Genomic DNA, 19,923 nt, shown 5'->3' with positions numbered 1-19,923 from the left:
TAGTTTAATGAGCCAGCTGCCAGCCCCTTATACAGTCAGTCAATTGCCCATCCAGTTAGCTGGCCTATCAGTGGGTCACTCTGTCTGTAAGGCTGAGTCAGATAATTGGTCTGTTTGTCAGTCAGTCAGTCAGTCAGTCAGTCAGTCAGTCAGTCAGTCAGTCAGTCAGTCAGTCAGTCAGTCAGTCAGACAGGCAGGCAGGCAGGCAGACAGTCAGACAGTCAGACACAGAGGCAGGCATGCAAGCAGGCAGACAGACAGACAGACAGACAGACAGACTCAAGACAGACAAACATTCCTGAAGTCAGTCAGTCAACTGGTCAACCAGTCCTGAAGTCAGTTGGTACATTACTGATTAGCCAATCAGTCATCACAGTCACTGATTCATGAATAACTACTGAAAGTAGGGTAGACTAAACGAAGAGTATTCAGTGAAATACGATCCCTTGACATATTCCCATAATTCATTACCCTTTAAATTTGCGTTCAGCTTGATAGTGATAATGACAAACTTGGAGATAGCTGTGATGATGATAAAGATGGAGATGGTGTTCTGAACACAAATGACAACTGTCCCCTTGTATCAAATGCTGATCAGGTAAGCACAATGTGTTTCCAATTAATTGTACACTCTAATTTACTTTATTGTTCTAATTTTACCTGCCAAGATACAAGGTAACTGGATAAACAATTTTACAGGGAAGAACAAGGGTAGTTTATTACAAGGATGGAAATGAATTATATAAGTTTATCAAAGAGAGATCACAAGTTGCCAAATTCTGATTGAGCTCTTAAGCTATTAGTTTGTTTATTTCATAAATATTTCTTTGCTCTCATCACTTTTGGAGGTTTTTCCCCCTGTATTTTAAAGATAATATTTCCCAGCCATACATAAGAAAACACAATGATTTTACATCTGAGTCTGTTGTGAATGCGCATTAAATCTGGATCTAGAAATTGGTTTATATTCATTTGATGTTCTGTCCAAAATTGAAAGTAAATTAATGATACTTGGTTACTTGGTAAATGATGACAGTTGATTTGATTGCTAAAAACTAAGTCATCTTTATTAAAGCTGTAAGTAACCAGCCATTTTCATGTCAGTATCTTTGCTGAACGTTCGCAGATAATTATCAGTAACCTGAAAAAACTCAATCAGTAGAAATAAGATTTTATTAGCTGCTGTGTATTGAATGAAGGCATTCTGCATTGTATATACAACAGAATACATAAAGGAATGTTAGTCTCGCACTTTCTTTATTTCTCTGTTGTTTTCATGTGCAGAGGAAGAAAACTGTATGGACAAAAATATGAATGGAATGTTTCAATACTCAGAATGAAACAACTGAGGAATAGAGAGACTGCTAGACTAAGTGTATTGACAATTCACAGCTCCACTATCCCTAGCCTCCCATCTTGCATAGTATCGTACCCAACCGGAAGTGAAATTTGATCCTTTTTATGCCTCATTAGTCATTAATGTGGGGAAGAAAAATTGATAAGGATTTTTTTTTTCAATTTTCATATGAGAACAACATGAAGATTTGATCAAGTAAATAAAAAAATTTCTGTCATATACACTTTATAAGGAACCACTGGCAATTTCATATTATACTTTAAAATATTTAAAAAATATACAGCGACACTATATTTGCTACACAGGCAGATAGCGATGGTGATGGTACTGGTGATGTTTGTGTTGGGGACGCTGATGGTGACTCAGTCATCTACTATCAGGTATCTACAGCTGTTCAGCACGTTATAACCAGGAAAATCTCTGCATCTTAAATTGCCGAAATACCACACTTTGTCATTTTCTGTTTCAAAATAAAATGTTCCTTGAAATAGTCTGAGCCTTGCTTAAATAATAATTAATCTACATGTAATCGAACCAATCCAGTCTGAGCAATGTAATAGGATGTGATGCAATCCCATCCAATCCAGCTTATTATAATCTAATTAGGCCAACCTAATCTACCAAGAAAGCACCCCCCCCCCCCCCCCGAATGGCATTTTTCATTAGCCGAGAGTGTAGCCCCATGTTTTGAGATAGTAGGCAAAATAATAAGTCAGAGTAGAAGGGGGTCTTGGGGGAAAATAACTCTAAACTAAGCAGCAAATTATCTGTTGGTAATGAGCTGTAGTTGTAGCTGGACTTGCAAGCAGCAAGGGCTGCATCCCCTCATTGGCTAGTAGAGAATTTAGAGGAGACAAAGTCCAGTGTGAAGTGCATTTGCTGGCTATTGGCCCATTCTCAATGGCTGGCTACCATGTCATTAGAGTCAAACCTCCACCTACAGACACCTACTTTAGGCAGACACCTCTTGTAATCAGACACTTGGCCATGTTCTCAGCTATATACAAACACTACATTTTTAACTTCCCATAAGTGGACACCTCTCTTAAAAAGACACTTGGCCATATTCTCAGCTACATCAAACACCACATTTTTAACTTCCCATAAGTGGACACCTCTTGTAAGTAGACACTTGGTTAGCTCTCAGCTACATACAAACACTACTAACAATTTTTTAACTTCCCTTAAGGACGATGCCTACTAATATCGAAGTATTTTTGTGCGGTTTATGACTTTTTGGGAAAAGCAGATCTTAGCAAGGGCTATTGGAATCCAAAAAGAAAATTGGGGGTAACCACGCATTTTTCAGAGATAAATAAACATAAATATCTCTGAAAATGCCGAAATATAAAGCAATGTATGGGATCTTTTCCTAAATTGAAGCTTAATTATCTCTGAAAAATGCATGGTTACCACCATTTTTTTGAGATACCAAAAGTATTTGGTAAGTTCTGCTTTCTCCGTATAGTTTTAAACCACGCAAAAATATTCCTGTATTAGTAAGCACCACCCATAGGAAACCCGAGTATCTCGCGATGCGCGGAACGTATGCACAGTAACAATAGTAGGTACCGTCCTTAAGTGAGCACCTCTTGTAAGCAGACACTTGGTCATGTTCTCAGCGACATACAAACACTACATTTTTGCATTCCCATAAGTAGACACCTCTTGTAAGAAGACACTTGGTCATGCTCTCAACTACAAACAAACAATACATTTTAACCTCCCATACGCGGACACCTCAAATAAGTGGATGCAGGAGGTTCGACTGTATTGTAAATAACTAATTTCTTTTCTTTTAGGATGACTATCCAGTGAACAAGTTTTTAAACAAAACTGACTTCAGTCGGTATCAGGTGGTGATTTTAGATGGTGTAGGGAAAGCTCAGAGTCCACCAAAATGGAATGTTTATGACAATGGCCGAGAAATTGTGCAAACTGTTAATGGGTATGTGCTTGTTTTGAGAATGCCATTCAATAAAAAGTTAATTAATTTCACCAAATTGATTTTGTGTCTCGTCATACCTAGCTGTCTTTGTATTATGCAGATGCTTAATTTTCAATTTGTCACTAATAGATCCAAGCTTAAGAATATTACATATACTCAGCTACATTCCCTATGAGAGCAGGTTTCAACTGAGTGTTGTACACGTACGTAAACCAAACCTGCAAATGGCTCAAAGGATTATTCAGAACTTGAAGCACTGACGATAAACTCTCGTCTTGTGGAAACTTTGCCATTATGGACACCCTGATAATATGGACAGTTAAGCTAAATCCCTGGCAAAAATAAATTAAAGATGTTTGTCAGAAATAATTTCCTGCTATTAAGGACACTAACTTGTGGTCCCGAGGGTGTCCGCAATAAAGGGAGTTGACTGTACATGTAACCAGGGTGCCAAATGTGGGAAAATCAATATATGTAAGCAAGTCATGATAAGATTTTGGTTTTGCTTTATTAATTGGTTGAAAAAGTGGTGCAGGCTTTTCTTACCAAATTCAGAGAGCATAGTAAAAGCAAAAGTGTAACAACAGTCAATTGAAAACCGCTCTAATGGCAACCCAGACACACCTTATTACCCCGGCGCATGTGATGCTGTACGTAATACTAAGTGTAGAGGAACCCCATTATTTATTTACCATAATGTAACCTCACCATCAGATTAGGGGAGGAAAAAACCCCACAAAAGTCAGGATAAAAAATAAAGCAGCAAAACAAAACAAAGCAAAACAGGAGATAGGATGTGGCATAATGACAATTGAACTGCAGCAATCAAAGATCAGCATAATTAATGAGCAGCTGCTTCAGTAGTGACTGTGAACACCCTGGGCTACAGTGTACTGTAAGGGTCAGGCAAGTTCTGCACTTGTTAAAGTGCCAGCCAGTAATAGTGTCTTCAGTTGAATGTCATCTTACTGCGTCTTTCAATAACATGTGGACTCTGAAGTTCAAGATTTAACCAACCATTACACTTTTCACTGCCATCAATCACTGCTACGGACCTGTTAGAAAACAATAACGTTTGGCTCAACAGGTTCTAAAGGTCATGTTTGTATGCTGTGATTGGAAGATTTTGATCCACTCTTGTCAGTTTCTTTATTTTTGCTGTCAGCTGGTTGTTGGCGTAATTATGATTGAAAGCAGTGAAACATTGGTAGTTGGGTTGAAGTTCAGAGTTTGTATGTTATTAAAAGGCGCAGTAATTCCACTTAATCTCAACAAAATTGAATGTGTCCTTTTTTTTTTAGGAACCCTGGCCTTTTGGTAAGCTATACAAGATTTGGACATGTTGACTACAGTGGAACGTTCTTTATATCTGACACACAAGATGATGATTTTGCTGGTATTGTCTTTGGTTACCAGAGTAACAGGTATAGGGTGGATTAATATTCCTTTAAAAACTTTAAGCATTTATTGCCGTCTACAGCATCAAATTTGACTTGACCTTAAATAGGACACACATAATTTATGTTTGGTTTCTTCGCAAAGGGCTAATTATGTTCGAAATATCAGCACTCAAATATCTCTTTCCAGTGGCCAAATTACCTTTTAGCTATGAGTATCAATACTAAACATTCGTTTTCACTCCCCACTGACACAACACCACAGTTTAATTAGAACCTAACCCCAGGACTGTCACTAAGATTTCAAGTTGCTGGATAAATACAACAAGTAGGCAGGGAATCAAACAGCTAGGAATTTCTTTTGGTTCTATTTTTCTTCTATTTTCCTATGAAAATAGCCGGGGGCCAAGTTCTTAGTAACTGGGGGAAATCCCTTGCCCCCGCCTCTTAATGACAGCCCTGTAACCCCTGTATTCAAGAATAATTTAGATAGTGTGGTCTGTTTTAATTTAATGTTTTCAGGGTCTGGAACTCTCAGTAGCATGTCTCTTTGCAGAGTGATGAGGGGTAGACATCAGGTGCATTCACGTGTACATCAACTAACTGCCGTTAATTTTTGTTTTATTTCTGGGTAGGAAATTTTATGTGTGCTCTTGGAAGAAAAAGACCCAAACTTACAACGTACCGGATTCTAATGATCCTTATCCAAGAGCTGTTGCGCGAAAAGGAATTAATCTTATGGTATGTACACATCAGTTACAAGTGACGCATGTTGGTGTTAGCTGGCAAATTGTTTTCAGTTTTTATTTGTGTGTGTACTTGTGAGGATAGCTGTACTTTAGTTAGATTAGTCTAGTCATAGGTGAGTTTTCCAATAGAAGTTTTGATGGAAATACATTCCATTCCTTGTAATCTTACCCTACCTGCTTGATGCTACTCAACAGCTTCACCCTTAATTTGAGACCAAAAATTTATACCTACCTTCAAAAACTCATTAATAATTCATAGGCCCATGGTTGATAAAACATCACATGCAGTGGATTTAAAACCCGATAAAACCTCCTCGTTATTAGTATGTGGTGTTTAATTTCTTTCTTGTATGCTTATTTCCAACGTTCACAAAAGCATCATTGTTATGAACTTTCTTGACACCTGCTTTTCTAGGAATGTTTTTGAAGCCGTTAAAAAAAAAAAAAACTCGGCTCTTCTCGTGGTTTTAAATCCCGATAAAACACTGCTGTTGGTGTTTTAAACATAATTACTTATACCTACCAGAACAGAAACTGGAAAAAATGATGCCCCTTTTTGTCAGAACTGTGCTGAAACTTTAATTAACGCCTATGTCGCAAATGGAGGTTGGGTGCCCAGGAGCCAGGGGCTGGTACCGCCAACCCAAACCCAGGTAGGTAGAACACCCCATAAGCCTGCCCTACCCACAACCCAGCCACGAGCCCCGCCCGCAACCCAACCCCAACCCTAGCACCCGTCACACTGAGACAAAAAGCTCAGTGGAAAAATAATAAGTACATAAGACAACGAACTAACCCTAACCCTAACCAACCCCCAACACCAATCCCCAACAATAACAAGGTAACACTACTGGGAGGGAAGGGAGGGAAAGAAAAGCCCAACAAAACGCGATAAACTAGCCACGCCACGAAAAATGCTGAGTAGAGTAAATTTCCGAGCACGTGCAAAGGAGCACGCCTAAACTGCAAGAGAATACCGCTGGCCACGCAACTGCCTGCAGACCTGAACCAGGCCCCAAACAATAGTGTAACAACAAATGCCCAAACGCTAATGTGCTACCCGTGCTCAAACTATACGCCAATAAACGCTAACGCCTTGCTACGCCACGCCACCACGGAGCAAACTTGCTCCAAGTCGTTAACTAAGTTAAATTACATTTAACCCTATTTAACGCCTATGTCGCAAATGGAGGTTGGGTGCCCAGGAGCCAGGGGCTGGTACCGCCAACCCAAACCCAGGTAGGTAGAACACCCCATAAGCCTGCCCTACCCACAACCCAGCCACGAGCCCCGCCCGCCATGCCGAAGGACCTCCGGGTTGGGACAGCCTGGAGCAATTGGGGGCTCGTGGCCAAGGAGACACAGACCCCAAGGGACCAGACCTGAGGCACCCAACCCCAAGTGAAGAGACGCACAAGCCCCACCTGCTATGCCAACTCACTGGAGACCTGGGTAAGAGAGCCAACTGGTGTGCGGATATAGAGTTGATAGGCATCACTAGACCATCGGCCTAAAGTCTTAATAAGGTGATCAGGGATTCCCCGTGCAGCAGCTGTGGTAGCTGCACCAATCCGGAAGCTGTGGCCTGAGTAAGAGCCTGAATAACCAGCAGAGTGTAAAATAGCCTGCACCGTGGATGATAGCTGCTGCCGAGTTAACGGACGGCCATCCGCATAGCAGAACAGGGGCCCTGGAGATGGACCACGCAGAGCCAAAAAATTACCAAGGGCCAGCACTGGGCAGACAAGGCTGTTGCCCCGACCCACATAAATGTCACAGCCTACGCGAAAGGGGTCTGTCTTCGAGCACTTGATATGAACTTTAAAACATGTTGGGTCCACCAAGGAATCCGCCTGCACATCGCCAACTGTCAAATGGATACTAGGGTCAAATGAAGAATTTGTGGTAAACTCACCAGCTCGTAGGAAACCGAAAAAACCGAGGCAACACGCCGCCCAGAGCATGACATGGTCCCGGGAGTTCAGGTCCAAGGATCGCTGGATGACCTTTAAGAGGTCAATAGTGATGGGAAGGCGCTTAGTGGTAGATGAACCTTGCACACGCTTAATGCCCCTTAACAGCCGCTGTAGCTGCAGACAGTTAATCAGGGGATCAGGTAAGCCATTGTCAATGTGAAGGGACCGCACTGCACTGAGGTACACTTTAATGGACGAGTGGTGTAGGCTGTCAGCCAAAAAAGAAGCAAAACGCATGAGCGATTGTTCATCAGCTGGCAAAAGAGCACCATCTGGACTCAGCTGGCCATCCTGACGGCAGAAATCAAAGTAGCAACGCTGGGCGGACAAGTATACCCGACGTGTAGACGGGGCCAGACCCTGGTAAAGGAAAAATTGGCATCTCTCCGTCACATGACGTGCAACGCCTCCAGAAGAGCAGGGGGGACTGTCATCGGAGACTGCTCGGCTTGTGGGGCCAAGTGCCTGAATCGCTGAAACTGGAAACGGGAAAGAGCATCCGCAACTGGGTTAGATTTACCACGAATTGAAGATGCAGTAAAGGAAAATGAATGGCGCACTGCCAACAATGCTAAGTAACGCAACAAAACCATTAAGTCAGGGTCTCTGGAGGTACCAGAAGACAGAACAGCCACCACAGACTCGTTGTCGCATAAAAACTCGACCCGCCGTGACGCCCACCCAGGTCCCCACAAGTACACCGCCACAACAATGGGGAACAGTTCCTTGTATGCAATTGAGAGAGACTGCTGTGAAGCTGACCACGCACCAAAGAACCACTGGTTGTTAAAGATAGCTCCATAGCCCAGAGAGCCTGCAGCATCTGATGACACTTGGAAATCTGGAAGGGGGGCCCACGAAGGCATAAGGAAGAAACTGAGACCCTCCCAGCTTTGGAACAGTTCCTGCCACCATGTCAAGTCCCGATGAAACTCCTGGTTCAGTCTAATGGGATGGTCATCGCGCCTGAAAGTACACAGTAAGTTAATCATGCGTCGGAGAAATGTCCTTCCCTGAGGAGCTATCTTACATGCATGGTGGAGGTGGCCAATAAGGGACTCCAGCTCCCGCCGCTTACAGAACCGCTTACCCGACCAAGTACCCAGCAGGGCAATGATCCTCTCTCTTTTCTCCGCTGGGAGACGGGCCTGCATTGTGGTGGAGTCGAGCTCAATACCAAGGATGGAGAGGCAAGTAGAGGGACCCTCCAGCTTCTCAGGGTGAAGGGGGAGGCCTAACCTAGAGCACAACTGGATACACGCCTGTAAGTTGTTGTAACAGACTGGGGAAGCCGGAGGACCTAAGGTCAGAAAATCATCCAAGTAATGGCGAAGGAAGTCAACTCCATAGTGTTGAGTCAGCATCCACTGAACCAGGTCTGCAATAGCAGTGAAGATGTAGGGTGCTGAACGCAGACCAAATGGGAGAGCCATGTCAACGTAGTATTTGCCACGCCAAACCATTCCTAAGAGCGGACGATCCTGGGGATGAATACCCACATTGCGATAGGCGCTCGCCACATCGAACTTGGCCATAAGAGTTCCTCGGCCCCTAGCCATAATGCCTTCTATAAAGGAGTCAACCGTGACATACTGAACTGAAAAGGGGGGTTTTGGAATGCCGTCATTAACGCTGTGGCCCTCTGGTGAAGAGAGATCCAAGATGAGACGCCATTTACCCGGCTGGTTGCTTTTCGGGATGACTCCAAAACGACTGATGTGCAAGTCAGGAAAAGGAGGCGATGTAAATGGGCCGGCAACTCTTCCATATGAAACCTCTGTCTCAAGGTAAGCATCTATGACAGATGGGTGGACAAGGGCAGATCGCATGTTAGAAGAGGCTGACCGCAGGGTGACTGATGAGGTCTCAAAGCCAATGTGGAAGCCCTCACGGAGACCGGTAAGAACATAGTCTGCTGCCGTCTGATCTGGATAGTCACACAACTCTGCCTGAAACTGGGATAACTGCAACAGGGACACCAAATGTACTGGAACTAATGGAGAAAACGAATGAACAGGAACCAAACTTCCGGATAAACCAGTTGAATCTGAAGAAGGCACAGCCACTGAGCCACAAAAGCCACGGTGCTGGTCTGGAGCAACAGGAATAAGATTATTTACACTATGTACACCAGAAGCAGGAGGACTTGTAATCCTCTCAGTACCGCCCCCCCTTGGCAGGGGAAGGGGAACGTGAGCGACCGACCCCTGGGGGGTGAAAGGGGCAGCTAACCCTGGGGTGGTCGCTGTTACATGAACTGCAAATGTGGCGATAACGGCATTCCCCGAAAGGCCAGCGGCATTGCCCGTTGTTCCACGAGATGCAGTAAGGGGGTTGGGAGTTGTAGCCCCGGCTTGCTGACACGGTAACGGGTGGGGAAGTAGAAGACTGGGGGTTGGCAATGGGTGCTGGCGACCGCAAGTGAAAATTATACAAATCCAAATTCATCTTCGACCAGTCAGAAGCCCCAGTTGCTGCAGCATCCTTGCGAAAAGCAAGATCATACTCCATCCAAGCTCTACTCGTTGATTGCCGAGCCGTTTGTATGATGAGCAATTTATATTTAGTGAGGTCTGGCCAACGATGGGGATGGGTCGCACACATCACCATCTGAAAAATAGTGAAGGCCTCGGTCCAGGTCAATATGTCCTGTATTTCAACCGCCCGGCGCTTTTTAGAGACCACCAACTTGCCGTCCAAAAAGGTTTGCGGCTCGTGCTCTGCCGTCCGCAGATTTGCTGACAACAAGTCCGCTAAATCTACGAACTGACCGCTCGTAATCTTCGCCACAAGTTTAGCGGGAATTGGGGCGTGTCCTGGTCCAACCACAAATGCTTTGTCCACAGACGGTGGGAAAAGCAAACTGCCGAGACTGGAAGACGAGCTGGCAACATGAGTGGCCGTCAACGGTGAAGCAAAAGACAGCACAGGCCGAGCCGAGTTAGAGCCGGTGGTGGCTGACACGGACGGGAAGGTAGATACAAATGCCGGCAACGTCCACGTACCTGAAGCGGCAGCCATCGAGCCTGCAACGACCGTAGCAGGAGTTGAACAAACGGTGGACGTGACACCTGAAGGAACGCTCGATACAGGAGCTGCGTTATCCCGGATCGCCGCGATGATGGTTGGAAGGGAGTTACTGAACGCTTGGGCGATAGCGGACGCGATGTCATTGGAGAACGACGAGGACGTTCCCGCCGAAGCCGCCGAAACTACCACGCTAGCAGCAGAAGAAGAAGGTGAAGAAGTGCATGTAGACGGGATTACACCCGCCGACAAACTGTTGTAAGTTGAGCGCGGATGAGCCATGCGAGCCGAGCAATGAATGAACAACAACACGCCAACACGATGCGAGCGACAAAACGCGTCCGAACACTCACCAAAAAACGAGCACTGACAGTCAAACCACCCTTATAGAGAATAAATCGAAGGCTGACCGCTAAGGCAACGCTTTTAGAGAAAAAACCTCGATGAAAAACGAAAGAAAAGCCTAACAAAACGCGATAAACTAGCCACGCCACGAAAAACGCTGAGTAGAGTAAATTTCCGAGCACGTGCAAAGGAGCACGCCTAAACTGCAAGAGAATACCGCTGGCCACGCAACTGCCTGCAGACCTGAACCAGGCCCCAAACAATAGTGTAACAACAAATGCCCAAACGCTAATGTGCTACCCGTGCTCAAACTATACGCCAATAAACGCTAACGCCTTGCTACGCCACGCCACCACGGAGCAAACTTGCTCCAAGTCGTTAACTAAGTTAAATTACATTTAACCCTATTATAATTTCCTTTTTTGTTTGGGTTTGCTGCCAATGGAATGAACTACCTCTCAATAGGGAGTAAAACACCTTGTTTGTCTTTTTTCTTAAGAACTTGATTTCTCTCTTTTATGATAAATTTAAGGCAAATTTTTTATTGTAATATATATTAACTAGTTATTAGAGGTTACCTATGATATATTAGGCAGTTTATTCCAAGGAATCTTCTATTCTGTTTTTAGCTGACCTCAAATTCATTAGATTGTCTCGTGCAATGTGATGTAATTTGGAATTTTGATTAAATAATAATAAAAAGTCATGCAAAATGGAAACTGGGTCAGGTGGGGTTGGAAGCGGGCAGAGATTGAGAACAGCAAAGAAAACTTGTGTTAATAGATAAGGTTAATACACAACATAATTCCTGTTTTTTTAATCCATAATAATTTAAATCCCCCAGGCCATTGATTCCAGTACAGGTCCTGGTGTGGCTCTTCGGGATGCCTTATGGGAGACAGGAAACACCATCAATCAGTCACATGTTCTGTGGTATGACCCTGCTCCTCAGTGGGCTCCGGGTGTGGCATATCACTGGAGGCTCCTTCATGATCCAGACTCTGGAAGAATCCGTGTGCGGTGGTACCAAGTAAGTACATTAAATTGACTTAAAGGTAAATTGGATTAAAACAAATTTCAGTGGCACATCCGCAGACTGGCTCTTTGTCCACTGTTTTCCTGACTGAATTGGAATTTGGAAACACTGGTTTTTGTGGAGAGAGGAAAACTGGAGATTCTCCAAGAAAAGTCCTCCGAGCAGGGAAGAGAACCAACCACAAACTCAACCCACATATAACATTAACTCTGAGATTTGAACCCAGGCCATGCTGGTGGGAAGCGAGTGCTCTCACCATTCTGCCATCCTTGCTCCCTGGCAAACTCAGTCCTATAGAGCATGAGCGATCAGTCCCTTGAGATTCAAATGACAATAGAGTGGTGGCTGTTTAGTTACCATGACAACAGAAGTTAATAAGAAACCTTTTGTTGATGGTACACAACCATGGGTGATGACATCACATGCATACTGTGCTTTTGATTTATAGGACTGTAGTTTTAGCTTCATGCTTTGTACCAGGTCAATTGGTGCCAGGCTGAGACGGTGTATATGAAATTAATTGTGAATTGACTGTGCACAGTGTCCAAGATGTGTCATCTTGAGTGGTTTTAAACATAGTTTAGAGTATACTAGTTAATTTACATGTAAAGAATTTTTACTAAGAAGCTAATGTGTTGGCATGTTTGGTGTAGATTGAGATGATAGTTAAGTGCAGGCAGAAGATCAGAAAAATTATGACACAAATATTGGAAGTCATCCATGTGGTGTCTTGATTGTTTACAAAAGACAAGACTATAGCAGTAGTGTAAATTTTCAAAAGACTTTTAATTACTAATCAATTACTTTTAAATTCTTTATTATTTTACAACAGGGCAATAGACTCATATCAGACTCTGGGAACATAATTGACTTGAGTTACAGAGGTGGGCATCTTGGCATGTATGTCTTTTCTCAAAAAGAGGTTTACTACTCAGCATTAGTGGCAGGCTCTCCTCAGGTAGGAATCAATGTTGTCATATCTAAGTCATCTGGAAGTGTGCATTGTTCATGAAAAGATGGTAAACATTACTTGCAGGCTCTCCTCATGTAGGAATCAATATTGTCATATCTAGATCATCTGTAAGCATGCACACTTAGAGGCATTGTTCATGGAAGGATTGTGAACATTAATTTTATTATTTTGAGGCAAAGGTACTGGTTATAATAATTACTTAAAACAAAATTTGTGACAATTGAATTTTCATTGAATGATTGATACAAAATATCAGTGGCCTTTCAAGTTCCATGGATTAAATAATTGATCAGTGTTTTTCATCCTGTTTCCTGACCTTGCTTAAGCAAAGCGTTTCTTTCTGGCAAGTTTCTAGCATGTACAAAGTTGTTTGCATCTCTGGTACATGTATTTTGCGTAGTTGGCTTATTTAGAGTCCCCGCAGGGTACATTCTGCTTAAAAAAGTAAAATATCCTGCAAACATCCTTAACCTTGATGTTGTTGTATCATATGGATCCTGTTCAACTTACCTGATGTTGTGTCAAATTTGAAGTGCTATCACATTCCATGTATCCCATAATTGACCCCAAAAATAAGTTAAAATAAGTTTCTTGATTTAGATCAAAGACTATACTCTGAGACTGAATGGTGCAGATGCGTATGCAGATTTAGGATCCTTCAAGGACATCATGGGAGAGTTCAGCAGTTTCACTGTGGCAGCTTGGGTATGGATAGCTGGTGCAAAGTGAGTGTTAATGTTAAATTAACTGAATGGGTCCAAAAGATGTTGGATCTAGGAAAGGGTGGAGTGTTACACATGGTGTATGACGTGTTTTACAGCCATTCATCCTGATGATGGCCAGCGTATCCGCCCAAAATATAGGTGACTTGTCACACAATACAATCCATTGTGATTTTATTTATGAAGAAGTCCATTTTTAAGAATGCCAGCTGTGATAGACCGTTATATATCAAATGGCTGTTTCTTGTAGTGGAAGAATTGCATGCAACTTGCTGCCAATCGACTTTGGGGATAAAGCTTCTGATGTTGGATTTCTTAAGCAGTCATCAGATGATGAGGAGGAGTGGAGAGTTATCCAAGGGAGGACACTATCTGGAAGTACAGGGCCATCATCTGACCACACTACTGGTTCTGGATATTATGCTTATTTAGAAGCATCGGGAATTGATAAAGGAAACAGGGTGCGTGGCATAAATATTTTCTTTCTCATTGGGGTGTGGGATGGGTAGACAGACCTTGTAAGGACTGCAATGTCCTCTTGTTGCCTACCTGCCATGTCAGGGAAAATAACCAGATAAATACATTGTAATAGACAACTCCCCTGTTTCAAATTCTTTAGGAAAATAAAAAAAAGGATTGGAGATTGTGGGTTTACTAGATGCAGAACTATAACCCTATCTCCTGTGTTGTGGGTGAGGGATTTCAGGAGGGGAGATATTATAAATAGAGAATAATACATGGGCGTGCAGAGATATGGAATTTATCTTCGAGTGTTCACATCGATATCGAATGTGAACACGAGAAGATAAAGTCCATATCTCCAAGCGTCCATGTATTATTCTGTTTATAAAATAAACAAGAATCAGCCATTCCATAAACCAAAACCATGCCATATAGTTGAGAACCCGATAAATGTACTTCATTGTTTAAAATATTAATACTCCAGTGAAAACTTGGAGCTCTACAATGTACAGTAAAAATAAACGAAAACGTAAACGAAAGTGCAAGTTGCTGATTTCTGATTGGCTGATTTTTTTACATGTAAAAATATCGTATTTTCACATGTGAAAATATATGGATTTTCTCAGTGGCAGAAATAATAAAACACTGGTGTTTATATAATAAGGCTTCGTAATCTTAAATTTGAAGGCAATATTTTTTGCGAGTTGTAGCAGAAGACTCATGTCTGTATTTAGGACCCACATGTTCAAAGCTTAACCCAGCGTTAGTGTGACCTTAATTTCAGTTTCAATTTATTGCTAACTTTTAGTCAATCAATAGTATGTTTCCAAAAATAAAACAATATTTTAATATTTTCAAGTATTAACTTAGACAGCTTTCTTGTGACAACGTTTTCAGCGATCAAGTGAGATGAAAACTTTGATTTAACTTTAATCGTGGATTGGTGTTAATCCCTTTTCAAACATCCGGGCCCAGCATTGCAATAACTAAACTGAGGCAATTTCCTGGATATTTGTGATTTTGTTACAAACACTGCTTGGGCAGTTGAAAAATATGTAACATATACTGCTACATCTTTCAGCATTAAAGTTGAGTCATATTGTCCATAATCCAATGGGTTTTGTTGCAGGCCTCGTTTGAGACTCCCTGGTTTGCTGCTGGTGATGCCTGTAATATGAGTTTCTTTTATCACATGTCTGATCGTACGGGTGGTGACGACAAAATGGGCAGCTTGCTCGTGGAAGTAAAGACTGTCGATAAAACGTGGTTTGCAGTGTTCTGGAAGGCTGGCAATCAAGGCAATAAATGGCATCAAGGAAATGTGGATCTCTCGGTAAGGAGCCGTTTTCTCTCTTGGACAATTAAAGGTGTGTGTTTGGGGGGAGGCGATGGGGAGCAGGAACTCTAAGGGGGGTGCAAAAAGAAAGGACAGGTAATGGGATACCAAGGTGAGTTGTCTTAGGCGCTGTTCAGACTCCTTGGTGCTCAAAAGGCGATCGTTAGTCCTTATTTGTCCATCAGAGATTTAGCGCCCGATATTTTGTTTACTGTATGACAGGCACACATGGGGGAAAAGCACAGGAAATGACAAAATGCTGTTCAGACCAGTGCCATTGCCTTGTTGTACCACCCATTGAGGTAGTGCCTGTGCCTGTGAGCATGGTGCTAGATTTTTGCTGAGACACCAAAAATATTCAGACGTAGTTCCTGTGCCTGAGTACTAGAGTGGGCACCAAGTCTAAACAGGATGAACATGATTTTCAATTTAAAAGCCATCTGATTTAGTGTTTTAGTGGTCATGCATCTTACATTATTTTACTGCACCTTTCATTAACATACCGACCCTGAACTTCAATCCCAACTAACGATTTGCATGTTTTACTCCCATCATTCATAGCTACAGCGACAATGGGCTGGCTGCAAAAATAAAGAAACAACTAAAGTGGATCGAAATCGGCCAATCACAAGCCAAATGTTTTTGTTTTCTTTGGTCCGCTGCAGTGAGTGGCGGCAGTGAAAAACGTAATGGTTGGTTGAATCTTGAACTTCAGAGTCCGCATGTTATTGAAAGGCGCACTAATTGATGGGCAAAGCAATGGAAATGTTTAGATGGTTTTTATGTCCAAAATCATGTCCATCCTGTTTCCACAAGATTACTTGGCTTGACTTGACTTGTCTGTCTGAGATGACCCACAAAGCTAGTTCTGGTTAATTTAAGCTTTTATTCATTGTTATATTTATATCAAGCAGACCATGAAGCCCTGACAAAACTTACAGAAACTTTGATTTTTTCAAGCTGTAAGAGAATTAAAGATTCAAGTTTGTTATGCTGAGCAAATGGATAGTGGCAGCTTAAGGGACTTTTGCACCCTGAACATGAATGTTACATGATAGGTTAAATCACTGAGATCTGCTGTCGTCAGGTCCATATAGCTGTTGTATTCCTTCTCAATTTCCTCTGGAACATCGCAGTCCCTGAGTTTGATACCAAGCAGAGTTTTCCCTTGAATGGCACTGATGATATCAGAACTGAATGGCTCGTTAAACAGCTCCGGGGAAAGAACCAGGATCATTCTTGAACCATTTCTTGATGACTGTTTGTTGGTAGTGACATTGAATCTGTTTGCTTCCAGCATCCCTGATATCCACTGCTTTACCCACAGTCTATCTTTTTTGCTGTGGTAAATATGAACTTGACAATCCTCAGGCACTAAATTAAGAAGTAAGAAAAACAATAACAAAAATTAACGGGGAGTCAGGTAATATTGAGAATGATGATTATTCTAGAAAGTGACGCAGGCATACTCGGAAAAAAGAAATGCGAGTGCTCCTATCAGGAGTCGAACCTAAGACCTTCCGATTACTAGTTCAGATGCTCTACCACTGAGCTACAGGAGACTCGTGGGAGCTAAGGCCATTAAACTAGGTTCATGGGACAAACATCCTGCATACTGCTAGGATTTGAATGTCGAACGTGTGGTATATGAAAGAAATGTAATGGTATATTTCCAGCCTGGTGAATGAATGAGAATGATGATTATTCTAGAAAGTGACGCAGGCATACTCAGAAAAAAGAAATCCGAGTGCTCCTATCAGGAGTCGAACCTAAGACCTTCTGATTACTAGTATTAACAACTTAAGTATCGAGATAGCAATTTTGATATGAGCGAACTTACATGCCTCTGGGTCAGTTGGCTGCTTGGGTTTCTTCATTCTCAATGGATATCTGGCACTGCTGCTAGGTGTCCATCGACGCAAGTCAGGCTGCCACTCATCTGTGCTGTTGAGGGTAAACACATTGTTGTCCAGGAGCCATTTGAGATGCGCTGTTCTATATTTCACAGCTCTGTTGTCACCTTGCATTGAGAACTCATCAAAATCTGAAACAAACAATTAACCAAAAAAACCCCAATTAATTCACAGTCATGAATCTACCACAATTTTGACCATTATAACCAATTATATGATGTAAATTTGATTAGCCAAAAACAAAAAGTAAATAATAATAATAATAATAATAATAATAATAATAATAATTTTGTTTAAAGGCCCATGTTCACCCAAGAGACATTGCGCGCCGAGCTGAATTTCGCACAGTCGAAAATTCAGAAAATTACCAGCGAGCGCTTAATAGCGAAAGTAATCCACATTCATCGCGCTCATTTCCAGGAATATCACTATTTTTCGTGTCACTAAGCTTTGTATAATATCCTCTCGCTTTATTTATGTGGATATTTTCAAGAACAGTCTTCGTGTGGAAAGGAAAATTGGAAAATCATCGGTCGCTTCTAAGTAACATCTCGCCGTTGACAATGTGGTTGTACAATTGTTATTGCGAAGGAATGTATTTGTCTCGCTTTTATTCTGAAACAAAGAAGCGGGAGGATTTGTTGTCTCCATGCTTGATCTGTTGTAGCGATGTTCCTGATTTCTACGGATGTCTGACCTTAACACGTAAGTTTTTTAGCGGCTCCATTCAATTTTATTCTCCCGATTCATGTAAACAGCGTTGCGAAGAGACGTAATGCGTGGTTCAATTCTACCTGTTACCATCCCCACCCCCCCCGGGCACACCCCCGGAAAAACTCGACCCGTCTGGCCCGGGGGTCGGGAATTTCCTCAAGCGGTCTTGCCCGGGGGTAGGGGGCGGGGCAAATCGAAATAACTACTCACGCAAGGACTTATGGGGTGACAATGGCGGCTAACTACGCGGAAAAGGCCGCGTTTTTCGCTGGCAAGTCCATTGAGTACGTTAGCGAATAGCTGGACCAGAGTAATCTGTCGAAGCTGAAAGCTCTGTTTGAATTTAAGTGTTATTGGTAATTTGTTGCAGTTTAGAAAATGAAAATACATTTTATTTTATCGATCTGATGGAGGCGATGTGATTTATATTTTCATTCATTACTTTAAAAACTTACCCCAGAGCTTGATTTGACGTAAGTATCCGAATTTAGTAGCTTTATTTCGGATATTCAAGGCTGTTTCATTTTTATACTTTTATCTTAAAGGCTAGGTATACGCTTTGGGTAAATGTTTCGGTTCCCAGATTTGTTCTCAAATTTTACAGTTGGTTTTCTGCCTGCAATGCGTGCGCGTCGCTTCCAATTCAACTCGAATCTGCGGCAATCAGCTTTGACTTCTTTAAATGTGTATACGCGTTCGTTCTAAAAGTTTAGGATTTTTCAGGTTCCTGGTTTTGTTTAAATAAAGAAATAAATCATCAAAACATAGCAGTTTATTTTTAGTCCATGTCATGAGTCCCGGGGGTAGGGAATTGTCTCTTTCTGTGTGCCCGGGGGTGGGGAATAGGACGTCAAGTACACAAATGCCCGGGGGTGTGCCCGGGGGGGAGATGGTAACAGGTAGAATTGAACCACGCATAATAAACTGTATGGTTTTCTAGGTGGCGTTCCTTCGTTTTTTCTTATCGGCACAGGCAAATAAATTAAAATACTCATTTGCTTAGTAAGCTGCAGATTCATTCGTAGCATCGTTGCTTTATCATCAAAGGTAGAAATAATCTCATGATAGTCAGATAGACCGGATCGGCGCAGCCCGCTATAATTTTGAAAGCGATATTAACTGAGCTAACGAGTCCAGCACTGTTAATTTCATTTCATGTCAGCTTTTATAATAATCGAAAGGACACTTTAAGATTTCTGTCTAACTTATACAACAATAGAATGAAAATCTTCGGACAAAATTATTTAATATTGAGGGCTGCCGGCTTTAACTGTTCAACTGTTTCGCCGCGTCGCTCAAAGGAATGAATACAGAAAAACAAACCAAACCTCGAATTTCGTTCGCCGAGAATTTTACACAAAGGAGTACAAAGAACTCGAGCGCTTTGGAGAGTACATATTTCTTATAGGTATAAAAATTAAAATAAATCGGAGCGACTGAAACGAAATCAACCAGTCCGATTTGCGTAGTCTGATTTATTTTGAATGCGCCAGGACTTTCATCCCAGCGGGAATATTCTAGTAAACCAATCAGATCGCAAGACTAAACAATAGAAGCGCTTTTAAACAATAACAAACGGCCGCAAAGCCGAATGGGTGAAACTGGGCCTTTAAAATAATAGACCTCTTTATTAAAATATTCCGAGGAAAATTGATATTTACAAGTTAAAAGTAGAAAAAAGAGTGGTAAAAAACCTATTTATAATTCAATCGTGATTAAAAAAAGAGAGTATTTCGAAGCACAACAGTGCTATTTTCAAGCACAATTTGTTTTAAAAAGTAATAATAATAAATTTAAAAAAAGAATACAAGTCATTCATATGACCAATCATACACTAAAATAATAATAATAATAATAATAATAATAATAATAATAATAATAATAATAATAATTAATACTGTAGTAATATACATACCTATACACTCCTTTGGGTACCCCCTTGAGGCAGGGCTCCTGTCAGCTGGCTTC

The 19,923-nt window shown here is 41.9% G+C and overlaps 2 protein-coding genes across 6 annotated transcripts in view; one reads left to right on the top strand and one right to left on the bottom strand.

Annotated features, from left to right (window-relative positions):
- The window catches only part of LOC146485945 (thrombospondin-2-like), a 35,790-nt gene that overhangs the window by 8,583 nt on the left and 7,284 nt on the right, over positions 1–19,923 (top strand). For all 5 annotated transcript variants that reach the window (XM_085102568.1, XM_085102579.1, XM_085102572.1 and 2 more), the window contains 10 exons: positions 491–598; positions 1,663–1,737; positions 3,160–3,305; positions 4,607–4,729; positions 5,338–5,443; positions 11,644–11,829; positions 12,668–12,793; positions 13,409–13,533; positions 13,781–13,991; positions 15,122–15,325. In XM_085102568.1, the coding sequence (XP_084958694.1) occupies positions 491–598; positions 1,663–1,737; positions 3,160–3,305; positions 4,607–4,729; positions 5,338–5,443; positions 11,644–11,829; positions 12,668–12,793; positions 13,409–13,533; positions 13,781–13,991; positions 15,122–15,325 (1,410 nt within the window). The remainder of the gene's footprint in view (positions 1–490; positions 599–1,662; positions 1,738–3,159; positions 3,306–4,606; positions 4,730–5,337; positions 5,444–11,643; positions 11,830–12,667; positions 12,794–13,408; positions 13,534–13,780; positions 13,992–15,121; positions 15,326–19,923) is intronic.
- Positions 16,196–19,923, bottom strand: part of LOC146485946 (uncharacterized) — a 3,825-nt gene continuing 97 nt past the window's right edge. The window contains exons 1-3 of the mRNA XM_085102594.1: positions 19,871–19,923; positions 17,169–17,372; positions 16,196–16,702 (exon numbers count right to left, since the gene is read on the bottom strand). The exon at positions 19,871–19,923 is cut by the window's right edge and continues 97 nt beyond it. Of these exons, the coding sequence (XP_084958720.1) occupies positions 16,317–16,702; positions 17,169–17,372; positions 19,871–19,923 (643 nt within the window). The 3' untranslated portion in view covers positions 16,196–16,316. The remainder of the gene's footprint in view (positions 16,703–17,168; positions 17,373–19,870) is intronic.

The sequence above is a fragment of the Pavona decussata genome, unplaced genomic scaffold, assembly GCF_977016875.1.
Source record: "Pavona decussata unplaced genomic scaffold, jaPavDecu1.1 SCAFFOLD_23, whole genome shotgun sequence".
NCBI classification, from domain to species: Eukaryota; Metazoa; Cnidaria; class Anthozoa; order Scleractinia; family Agariciidae; genus Pavona; species Pavona decussata.
Note: the sequence above shows the minus strand (reverse complement) of the source record. Positions and strands in the feature narration are given on the sequence as shown.